Consider the following 12,292-nt stretch of genomic DNA (forward strand, 5'->3'; position numbering starts at 1 on the left):
GTCCTCTATAGGGGAGGGGATTAGGGTTGTCCTCTATAGGGGAGGGGATTGAGGGTTGTCCTCTATAGGGGAGGGGATTAGGGTTGTCCTCTATAGGGGAGGGGATTGAGGGTTGTCCTCTATAGGGGAGGGGATTGAGGGTTGTCCTCTATAGGGGAGGGGATAAAGGGTTGTCCTCTATAGGGGAGGGGATTAGGGTTGTCCTCTATAGGGGAGGGGATTGAGGGTTGTCCTCTCTCTATAGGGGAGGGGATTGAGGGTTGTCCTCTATAGGGGAGGGGATTAGGGTTGTCCTCTATAGGGGAGGGGATTGAGGGTTGTCCTCTATGGGGGAGGGGATTGAGGGTTGTCCTCTGTAGGGGAGGGAATTAGGGTTGTCCTCTATAGGGGAGGGGATTGAGGGTTGTCCTCTCTCTATAGGGTAGGGAATTGAGGGTTGTCCACTATAGAGGAGGGGATTGAGGGTTGTCCTCTATAGGGGAGGGGATTAGGGTTGTCCTCTATAGGGAAGGGGATTAGGGTTGTCCTCTATAAGGGAGGGGATTAGGGTTGTCCTCTATAGGGGAGGGGATTAGGGTTGTCCTCTATAGGGGAGGGGATTGAGGGTTGTCCTCTATAGGGGAGGGGATTAGGGTTGTCCTCTATAGGGGAGGGGATAAAGGGTTGTCCTCTATAGGGGAGGGGATTAGGGTTGTCCTCTATAGGGGAGGGGATAAAGGGTTGTCCTCTATAGGGGAGGGGATTGAGGGTTGTCCTCTATAGGGGAGGGGATTGAGGGTTGTCCTCTATAGGGGAGGGGATTAGGGTTGTCCTCTATAGGGGAGGGGATTGAGGGTTGTCCTCTATAGGGGAGGGGATTGAGGGTTGTCCTCTATAGGGGAGGGGATTGAGGGTTGTCCTCTATAGGGGAGGGGATTGAGGGTTGTCCTCTATAGGGGAGGGGATTGAGGGTTGTCCTCTATAGGGGAGGGGATTAGGGTTGTCCTCTATAGGGGAGGGGATTGAGGGTTGTCCTCTATAGGGGAGGGGATTGAGGGTTGTCCTCTATAGGGGAGGGGATTGAGGGTTGTCCTCTATAGGGGAGGGGATAAAGGGTTGTCCTCTATAGGGGAGGGGATTGAGGGTTGTCCTCTATAGGGGAGGGGATTAGGGTTGTCCTCTATAGGGGAGGGGATTGAGGGTTGTCCTCTATAGGGGAGGGGATTAGGGTTGTCCTCTATAGGGGAGGGGATTGAGGGTTGTCCTCTATAGGGGAGGGGATTGAGGGTTGTCCTCTATAGGGGAGGGGATTGAGGGTTGTCCTCTATAGGGGAGGGGATTGAGGGTTGTCCTCTATAGGGGAGGGGATTGAGGGTTGTCCTCTATAGGGGAGGGGATTGAGGGTTGTCCTCTTATTTTTGCATGTTTTCTTCTCATATGAAAATGGGGAAAAAAGTGAAATAATAAATGAAATAATAAACCCAAAAGACAAACATTTATTACATTGTCATTTCTTACCAATTCCTAGATGTGGCGGCTGCATTAGTTTTCTTTTTTAGGCTTTTTTCCCTCTGTTTTCACCTGGTGATCCTGCCAGTAAGTCTGTTGTTTTTTCAACTTCCTCTACTAAACAAAGCTGTCCAGACAAAGTGGCGGTTAGAGGGATGAGACAAACCATTTCCCACTGACAGGGGTGCTTACAATGATCAGCGTTTATTGATGCGATTATAAAGGGTTACATTGAGTTTGGCTTTGATGTGTTAGTTTAATTCTGCTGGTCCAGCTAACATTCCCCTCCCCCCAGACAGATAAAAGATGCTCCTTCATCCAGAGTGGGGCGCTCTAGAACAGAAGGGGGGGGGGGGCAGATCACCAGGTGAAAACAGAGGGGAAATCTAATGCAGCCGCCTCATCTAATGATGGGAAATCTGCAATAGGTGACATTTCTATAGCGGAACTCCAGGACTGTCAGAGGGGTATCAGAGGGGGCTGTCACCCCGATTCCTCCTTCTGGCCGGCTTTGGAGGGAGGAGTACGGGGTATTATTCCTGCACCCCCCACCCCCATTCTCTGCATGCATCCCTCCTTATACTTACCCACATCGCTGCTCTCTCCTCATTGGCTCACAGGAAGCAGTGGGGGGGCAAAACCACTCTGCGTGTGTCAATGGAGTGCACAAAAGCCTGCATGAGGAATCCCATAGGGGGGAGAGGAGTGCAGGGGGGGAAGGAGTGCAGGCCGGGGGGGGGAGGAGTGCAGGCCAGGGGGGGGGGGGAAGGAGTGCAGGCCAGGGGGGGGGGAGAGAAGAGTGCAGGCCGGGGGGGAAGGAGTGCAGGCCGGGGGGGGGGGGAAGGAGTGCAGGCAAAGGAGGGGGGAGAGTGCAGGCCGGGGGGGGGGGGGGGAAGGAGTGCAGGCCGGGGGGGGGGGAAGGAGTGCAGGCCGGGGGGGGGAGGAAGGAGTGCAGGCCGGGGGGGGGGAGGAGTGCAGGCCGGGGGGGGGGGGGAAGGAGTGCAGGCCGGGGGGGGGGGGGGGGAGTGCAGGCCGGGGGGGGGGGGAAGGAGTGCAGGCCGGGGGGGGGGAGGAGTGCAGGCCGGAGGAGAGGGGAAGGAGTGCAGGCCGGGGGGGGGAGGAGTGCAGGCCGGAGGAGAGGGGAAGGAGTGCAGGCCGGGGGGGGGAGGGAAGGAGTGCAGGCCTGCACAGATAGGGGACAGGAAGTGAAGGGAAGTGTCCCAGAGGAGACACAGATAGGGGACAGGAAGTGAAGGGAAGTCTCCCAGAGGAGACACAGATAGGGGACAGGAAGTGAAGTTTCCCAGAGGAGACACAGATAGGGGACAGGAAGTGAAGGGAAGTGTCCCAGATGAGACACAGATAGGGGACAGGAAGTGAAGGGAAGTGTCCCAGAGGAGACACAGATAGGGGACAGGAAGTGAAGGGAAGTGTCCCAGATGAGACACAGATAGGGGACAGGAAGTGAAGGGAAGTCTCCCAGAGGAGACACAGATCGGGGACAGGAAGTGAAGGGAAGTCTCCAAGATGAGACACAGATAGGGGACAGGAAGTGAAGGGAAGTGTCCCAGAGGAGACACAGATAGGGGACAGGAAGTGAAGGGAAGTGTCCCAGATGAGACACAGATAGGGGACAGGAAGTGAAGGGAAGTGTCCCAGATGAGACACAGATCGGGGACAGGAAGTGAAGGGAAGTCTCCAAGATGAGACACAGATAGGGGACAGGAAGTGAAGGGAAGTGTCTCAGATGAAACACAGATAGTGAACAGGAAGTGAAGGGAAGTGTCCCAGAGGAGACACAGATAGGGGACAGGAAGTGAAGGGAAGTGTCCCAGATGAGACACAGATAGGGGACAGGAAGTGAAGGGAAGTGTCCCAGATGAGACACAGATCGGGGACAGGAAGTGAAGGGAAGTCTCCAAGATGAGACACAGATCGGGGACAGGAAGTGAAGGGAAGTCTCCAAGATGAGACACAGATAGTGAACAGGAAGTGAAGGGAAGTCTCCCAGAGGAGACACAGATAGGGGACAGGAAGTGAAGGGAAGTGTCCCAGATGAGACACAGATAGGGGACAGGAAGTGAAGGGAAGTCTCCCAGAGGAGACACAGATCGGGGACAGGAAGTGAAGGGAAGTGTCCCAGATGAGACACAGATAGGGGACAGGAAGTGAAGGGAAGTGTCCAAGATGAGGCACAGATAGGGGACAGGAAGTGAAGGGAAGTCGCCCAGAGGAGACACAGATAGGGGACAGGAAGTGAAGTCTCCCAGAGGAGACACAGATAGGGGACAGGAAGTGAAGTCTCCCAGAGGAGACACAGATAGGGGACAGGAAGTGAAGTTTCCCAGAGGAGACACAGATAGGGGACAGGAAGTGAAGGGAAGTCTCCCAGATGAGACACAGATAGTGAACAGGAAGTGAAGGGTAGTCTCCCAGAGGAGACACAGATAGGGGACAGGAAGTGAAGTGTCCCAGAGGAGACACAGATAGGGGACAGGAAGTGAAGTGTCCCAGAGGAGACACAGATAGGGGACAGGAAGTGAAGGGAAGTCTCCCAGAGGAGACACAGATAGGGGACAGGAAGTGAAGGGAAGTGTCCCAGATGAGACACAGATAGGGGACAGGAAGTGAAGGGAAGTCTCCCAGAGGAGACACAGATCGGGGACAGGAAGTGAAGGGAAGTCTCCAAGATGAGACACAGATAGGGGACAGGAAGTGAAGGGAAGTCTCCCAGAGGAGACACAGATCGGGGACAGGAAGTGAAGGGAAGTCTCCAAGATGAGACACAGATAGGGGACAGGAAGTGAAGGGAAGTGTCTCAGATGAAACACAGATAGTGAACAGGAAGTGAAGGGAAGTCTCCCAGAGGAGACACAGATCGGGGGACAGGAAGTGAAGGGAAGTCTCCAAGATGAGACACAGATAGGGGACAGGAAGTGAAGGGAAGTGTCCCAGATGAGACACAGATAGGGGACAGGAAGTGAAGGGAAGTCTCCAAGATGAGGCACAGATAGGGGACAGGAAGTGAAGGGAAGTCTCCCAGAGGAGACACAGATAGGGGACAGGAAGTGAAGTCTCCCAGAGGAGACACAGATAGGGGACAGGAAGTGAAGTCTCCCAGAGGAGACACAGATAGGGGACAGGAAGTGAAGTCTCCCAGAGGAGACACAGATAGGGGACAGGAAGTGAAGTTTCCCAGAGGAGACACAGATAGGGGACAGGAAGTGAAGGGAAGTCTCCCAGATGAGACACAGATAGTGAACAGGAAGTGAAGGGTAGTCTCCCAGAGGAGACACAGATAGGGGACAGGAAGTGAAGTGTCCCAGAGGAGACACAGATAGGGGACAGGAAGTGAAGTGTCCCAGAGGAGACACAGATAGGGGACAGGAAGTGAAGGGAAGTGTCCCCAATGGGACACAGATAGGGAACAGGAAGTGAAGGGAAGTGTCCCAGAGGAGACACAGATAGGGGACAGGAAGTGAAGGGAAGTCTCCCAGAGGAGACACAGATAGCGGACAGGAAGTGAAGTCTCCCAGAGGAGACACAGATAGAGGACAGGAAGTGAAGGAAGTGTCCCAGATGAGACACAGCTAGGGGACAGGAAGTGAAGGGAAGTCTCCCCAATGGGACACAGATAGGGGAGACAGGAAGTGAAGGGAAGTCTCCCCAATGGGACACAGGGGACAGAAAGTGAAGGGAAGTGTCCCAGATGAGACACACATAGGGGACAGGAAGTGAAGGGAAGTCTCCCAGATGAGACACAGATAGGGGACAGGAAGTGAAGGGAAGTGTCCCAGATGAGGCACAGATAGGGGACAGGGAGTGAAGGGAAGTGTCCCAGATGAGGCACAGATAGGGGACAGGAAGTGAAGGGAAGTGTCCCAGATTAAACACAGATAGGGGACAGGAAGTGAAGTCTCCCAGATGAGGCACAGATAGGGGACAGGAAGTGAAGGGAATTCTCCCAGATGAGACACAGATAGGGGACAGGAAGTGAAGTGTCCCAGATGAGACACAGATAGGGGAGACAGGAAGTGAAGGGAATTGTCCCCAATGGGACACAGATAGGGAACAGGAAGTGAAGGGAAGTGTCCCAGATGAAACACAGATAGGGGACAGGAAATGAAGGGAAGTGTCCCAGATGAGACACATAGGGGACCGGAAGTGAAAGGAAGTCTCCCAATGGGACACAGATAGGGGAGACAGGAAGTGAAGGGAAGTTTCCCAGATGAGACACAGCTAGGGGACAGGAAGTGAAGTGTCCCAGATAAGACACAGATAGGGGACAGGAAGTGAAGTGTTCCAGATGAGACACAGATAGGGAGACAGGAAGTGAAGGGAAGTGTCCCCAATGGGACACAGATAGGGGACAGGAAGTGAAGGGAAGTGTCCCAGAGGAGACACAGATAGGGGAGAGGAAGTGAAGGGAAGTGTCCCAGATGAGGCACAGATAGGGGACAGGAAGTGAAGGGAAGTGTCCCAGATTAAACACAGATAGGGGACAGGAAGTGAAGGGAAGTGTCCCAGAGGAGACACAGATAGGGGACAGGAAGTGAAGGGAAGTGTCCCAGATGAGGCACAGATAGGGGACAGGAAGTGAAGGGAAGTGTCCCAGATTAAACACAGATAGGGGACAGGAAGTGAAGGGAAGTCTCCCAGATGAGGCACAGATAGGGGACAGGAAGTGAAGGGAAGTGTCCCAGATGAGACACAGATAGGGGACAGGAAGTGAAGGGAAGTCTCCCAGATGAGGCACAGATAGGGGACAGAAAGTGAAGGGAAGTGTCCCAGAGGAGACACAGATAGGGGACAGGAAGTGAAGTTTCCCAGAGGAGACACAGATAGGGGACAGGAAGTGAAGGGAAGTGTCCCAGATGAGACACAGATAGTAAACAGGAAGTGAAGGGAAGTCTCCCAGATGAGACACAGATGTGGAACAGGAAGTGAAGGGAAGTGTCCTAGATGAGGCACAGATAGGGGACAGGAAGTGAAGGGAAGTCTCCCAGATGAGACACAGATAGGGGACAGAAAGTAAAGGGAAGTGTCCCAGAGGAGACACAGATAGGGGACAGGAAGTGAAGGGAAGTGTCCCAGATGAGACACAGATAGTAAACAGGAAGTGAAGGGAAGTCTCCCAGATGAGACACAGATAGGGGACAGGAAGTGAAGGGAAGTCTCCCAGATGAGACAAAGATAGTGAACAGGAAGTAAAGGGAAGTCTCCCAGAGGAGACACAGATAGGGGACAGGAAGTGAAGGGAAGTCTCCAAGATGAGGCACAGATAGGGGACAGGAAGTGAAGGGAAGTGTCCCAGATGAGACACAGATAGGGGACAGGAAGTGAAGGGAAGTCTCCCAGAGGAGACACAGATAGGGGACAGGAAGTGAAGTCTCCCAGAGAAGACACAGATAGGGGACAGGAAGTGAAGTTTCCCAGAGGAGACACAGATAGGGGACAAGAAGTGAAGTTTCCCAGAGGAGACACAGATAGTGAACAGGAAGTGAAGGGAAGTCTCCCAGAGGAGACACAGATAGGGGACAGGAAGTGAAGTGTCCCAGAGGAGACACAGATAGGGGACAGGAAGTGAAGGTAAGTCTCCCCAATGGGACACAGATAGGGAACAGGAAGTGAAGGGAAGTGTCCCAGATGAGACACAGATAGTGAACAGGAAGTGAAGGGAGGTCTCCCAGAGGAGACACAGATAGGGGACAGGAAGTGAAGGGAAGTCTCCCAGATGAGACACAGATAGTGAACAGGAAGTGAAGGGAAGTCTCCCAGAGGAGACACAGATAGGGGACAGGAAGTGAAGTGTCCCAGAGGAGACACGGATAGGGGACAGGAAGTGAAGTGTCCAAGATGAGACACAGATAGTGGACAGGAAGTGAAGTGTTCCAGATGAGACACAGATAGGGGAGACAGGAAGTGAAGGGAAGTGTCCCCAATGGGACACAGATAGGGAACAGGAAGTGAAGGGAAGTGTTCCAGAGGAGACACAGATAGGGAACAGGAAGTGAAGGGAAGTGTCCCAGATTGGACACAGATAGGGGACAGGAAGTGAAGGGAAGTGTCCCAGATGAGGCACAGATAGGGGACAGGAAGTGTCCCAGATGAGACACAAATAGGGGACAGGAAGTGAAAGGAAGTCTCCCCAATGGGACACAGATAGGGAACAGGGAGTGAAGGGAAGTGTCCCAGAGGAGACACAGATAGGGGACAGGAAGGGAAGTCTCCCAGAGGAGACACAGATAGGGGACAGGAAGTGAAGGGAAGTGTCCCAGATGAGGCACAGATAGGGGAGAGGAAGTGAAGGGAAGTGTCCCAGATGAGGCACAGATAGGGGACAGGAAGTGAAGGGAAGTGTCCCAGATTAAACACAGATAGGGGACAGGAAGTGAAGGGAAGTGTCCCAGAGGAGACACAGATAGGGGACAGGAAGTGAAGGGAAGTGTCCCAGATGAGGCACAGATAGGGGACAGGAAGTGAAGGGAAGTGTCCCAGATTAAACACAGATAGGGGACAGGAAGTGAAGGGAAGTCTCCCAGATGAGGCACAGATAGGGGACAGGAAGTGAAGGGAAGTGTCCCAGATGAGACACAGATAGGGGACAGGAAGTGAAGGGAAGTCTCCCAGATGAGGCACAGATAGGGGACAGAAAGTGAAGGGAAGTGTCCCAGAGGAGACACAGATAGGGGACAGGAAGTGAAGTTTCCCAGAGGAGACACAGATAGGGGACAGGAAGTGAAGGGAAGTGTCCCAGATGAGACACAGATAGTAAACAGGAAGTGAAGGGAAGTCTCCCAGATGAGACACAGATGTGGAACAGGAAGTGAAGGGAAGTGTCCTAGATGAGGCACAGATAGGGGACAGGAAGTGAAGGGAAGTCTCCCAGATGAGACACAGATAGGGGACAGAAAGTAAAGGGAAGTGTCCCAGAGGAGACACAGATAGGGGACAGGAAGTGAAGGGAAGTGTCCCAGATGAGACACAGATAGTAAACAGGAAGTGAAGGGAAGTCTCCCAGATGAGACACAGATAGGGGACAGGAAGTGAAGGGAAGTCTCCCAGATGAGACAAAGATAGTGAACAGGAAGTGAAGGGAAGTCTCCCAGAGGAGACACAGATAGGGGACAGGAAGTGAAGGGAAGTCTCCAAGATGAGGCACAGATAGGGGACAGGAAGTGAAGGGAAGTGTCCCAGATGAGACACAGATAGGGGACAGGAAGTGAAGGGAAGTCTCCCAGAGGAGACACAGATAGGGGACAGGAAGTGAAGTCTCCCAGAGAAGACACAGATAGGGGACAGGAAGTGAAGTTTCCCAGAGGAGACACAGATAGGGGACAAGAAGTGAAGTTTCCCAGAGGAGACACAGATAGTGAACAGGAAGTGAAGGGAAGTCTCCCAGAGGAGACACAGATAGGGGACAGGAAGTGAAGTGTCCCAGAGGAGACACAGATAGGGGACAGGAAGTGAAGGTAAGTCTCCCCAATGGGACACAGATAGGGAACAGGAAGTGAAGGGAAGTGTCCCAGATGAGACACAGATAGTGAACAGGAAGTGAAGGGAGGTCTCCCAGAGGAGACACAGATAGGGGACAGGAAGTGAAGGGAAGTCTCCCAGATGAGACACAGATAGTGAACAGGAAGTGAAGGGAAGTCTCCCAGAGGAGACACAGATAGGGGACAGGAAGTGAAAAGTCCCAGAGGAGACACAGATAGGGGACAGGAAGTGAAGTGTCCAAGATGAGACACAGATAGGGGACAGGAAGTGAAGTGTTCCAGATGAGACACAGATAGGGGAGACAGGAAGTGAAGGGAAGTGTCCCCAATGGGACACAGATAGGGAACAGGAAGTGAAGGGAAGTGTTCCAGAGGAGACACAGATAGGGAACAGGAAGTGAAGGGAAGTGTCCCAGATTGGACACAGATAGGGGACAGGAAGTGAAGGGAAGTGTCCCAGATGAGGCACAGATAGGGGACAGGAAGTGTCCCAGATGAGACACAAATAGGGGACAGGAAGTGAAAGGAAGTCTCCCCAATGGGACACAGATAGGGAACAGGAAGTGAAGGGAAGTGTCCCAGAGGAGACACAGATAGGGGACAGGAAGGGAAGTCTCCCAGAGGAGACACAGATAGGGGACAGGAAGTGAAGGGAAGTGTCCCAGATGAGACACAGCTAGGGGACAGGAAGTGAAGGGAAGTCTCCCCAATGGGACACAGGGGACAGAAAGTGAAGAGAAGTGTCCCAGATGAGACACACATAGGGGACAGGAAGTGAAGGGAAGTCTCCCAGAGGAGACACAGATAGGGGACAGGAAGTGAAGTGTCCCAGATGAGACACAGATAGGGGACAGGAAGTGAAGTGTCCCAGAGGAGACACAGATAGGGGACAGGAAGTGAAGTGTCCAAGATGAGACACAGATAGGGGACAGGAAGTGAAGTGTTCCAGATGAGACACAGATAGGGGAGACAGGAAGTGAAGGGAAGTGTCCCCAATGGGACACAGATAGGGAACAGGAAGTGAAGGGAAGTGTTCCAGAGGAGACACAGATAGGGAACAGGAAGTGAAGGGAAGTGTCCCAGATTGGACACAGATAGGGGACAGGAAGTGAAGGGAAGTGTCCCAGATGAGGCACAGATAGGGGACAGGAAGTGTCCCAGATGAGACACAAATAGGGGACAGGAAGTGAAAGGAAGTCTCCCCAATGGGACACAGATAGGGAACAGGAAGTGAAGGGAAGTGTCCCAGAGGAGACACAGATAGGGGACAGGAAGGGAAGTCTCCCAGAGGAGACACAGATAGGGGACAGGAAGTGAAGGGAAGTGTCCCAGATGAGACACAGCTAGGGGACAGGAAGTGAAGGGAAGTCTCCCCAATGGGACACAGGGGACAGAAAGTGAAGAGAAGTGTCCCAGATGAGACACACATAGGGGACAGGAAGTGAAGGGAAGTCTCCCAGAGGAGACACAGATAGGGGACAGGAAGTGAAGTGTCCCAGATGAGACACAGATAGGGGACAGGAAGTGAAGGGAAGTCTCCCAGATGAAACACAGATAGGGGACAGGAAGTGAAGGGAAGTCTCTAGGAGGAGACACAGATAGGGGACAGGAAGTGAAGGGAAGTCTCCCAGAGGAGACACAGAAAGGGGACAGGAAGTGAAGGGAAGTCTCCCAGAGGAGACACAGATAGGGGACAGGAAGTGAAGTGTCCCAGATGAGACACAGATAGGGGTTTATATAATTCACAAACATGCCCATTATTGCTCACACCTCAATATGACCACAAAATAAAAAAGAGAGAACACAATTAGTATGCATGCTCTCCCAAGATGGCTGCCGGGTTCAATGTCTCCTCAGTGGCGCACGTACCGAGGTAACACCTGCCAGAGCACCTAAGGCAGAGCGCCAGGTCACAGCGGACATTCCCCTCCCCCGTATGTACAGGTCACAGCTGAAGGGCGCTGAGAAGCTGACAATCACTGTAATAGTTGGAGATAGTAAAGTTCAGCTCCCCAGCGCCCCCCTCAGGTATGAGATATACAGACTGGACCAGCGTCACTATACAATGCCCATCACTCCCAGAGTTCAGCTTTAAATAGAAGCCATGCTATTGGTTGGGAGAGAATTCTGGGTACGGACCATTCGCTGGTCACCACCCACCATTGCTGCCCCTCCCCCTTCATCTGAGGAATGATGTAGGAAATTCAGGGATCTGATCGATCAATGTGCACGACAAGTCACTTATTTCTGTCAGCTGGAGGAATGGAAGGGCGGGAGGGATGGATGGAAGGGCGGAAGAGATGGAAGGGCGGGAGGGACGGAATGGATGGAAGAGTGGGAGAGATGAATGGAAGGGGGGGATGGATGGAAGGGCGGGAGGGATGGATGGAAGGGTGGGAGGGCGGGAGGGACGGAATGGATGGAAGAGTGGGAGAGATGAAGGGATGGAGGGGCAGGAAAGATGAATGGAAGGGTGGGAGGGATGGAAGGGATGGAAGAGTGGGAGGGATGGATGGAAGGGTGGGAGGGATGGACGGACCCCAATTCAGGGCCAATAATTCTGTCATTCATCATCAGTAATCCGTCAAGGCTGAGCTCTTACCCCCAGGCCGCGTCCCCGGAATATAGGCCTCATGGCCAGGTACCACACCTGGACCCAGGATAGCGAATATCGTCTCTTCTTCCGCTGTAAGGACCTCCTCCGCGGAGCCGTTCTGGGTGGAGTGAGGGACCCTCGCCAGCTTCTCTTTGGTCCGCCTCTTAAAATCATTCCAACGTTTCTGAACTTCCTGAGCCGTGCGTTTCCAGTTGGTTATGGCGTTAATTTTGGCGGCGATTCCCTCCCACACTCGGCGTCTCTCTGCTACGCTCAGCCGGCGGGCCTGGGCCCCGTACAGCATGGAGTAATGGGCCCTCACTTCTCGGATAAGGATCTGATTCTCTTCATAGGAAAAGCGGGGCTTCCGGAGCCGGGTCACCTCTTCTGTCTCGCCGGACATGGCGAGGGCATTCACGATGGCCTCCAGGGTTCTGGCTAAACGATCACAGAGCATTGGATGAGTAAAAAACACCCAAAATATAACCGATTCCCAACCTCCATCACCATACACACCACTTCTCTATATACAATCCACCATGAGACACTCCTCACCTCCATCACCATACACATCACTTCTCTATATACAATCCACCATGAGACACTCCTCACCTCCATCACCATACACACCACTTCTCTATATACAATCCACCATGAGACACTCCTCACCTCCATCACCATACACACCACTTCTCTATATACAATCCACCAT

General features: G+C 53.0%; 1 protein-coding gene across 1 annotated transcript; it reads right to left on the bottom strand.

The window, feature by feature from the left end:
- Positions 1 to 1,497: 1,497 nt before the first annotated feature.
- Positions 1,498 to 12,023, bottom strand: LOC309544121 (myb-related transcription factor, partner of profilin-like). The gene is made up of 2 exons (XM_082276499.1): positions 11,587 to 12,023; positions 1,498 to 1,615 (listed from the first exon to the last, which is right to left on the bottom strand). The coding sequence occupies exons 1-2, from the start codon at positions 11,981 to 11,983 to the stop codon at positions 1,593 to 1,595; spliced, it is 420 nt and encodes a 139-aa protein (XP_082132625.1). The 5' UTR covers positions 11,984 to 12,023; the 3' UTR covers positions 1,498 to 1,592.
- Between the last annotated feature and the right edge of the window lie 269 nt (positions 12,024 to 12,292).

Source organism: Pelophylax lessonae, assembly GCF_965119305.1.
Source record: "Pelophylax lessonae genome assembly, contig: HAP1_SCAFFOLD_1121, whole genome shotgun sequence".
Lineage (NCBI taxonomy): Eukaryota > Metazoa > Chordata > Amphibia > Anura > Ranidae > Pelophylax > Pelophylax lessonae.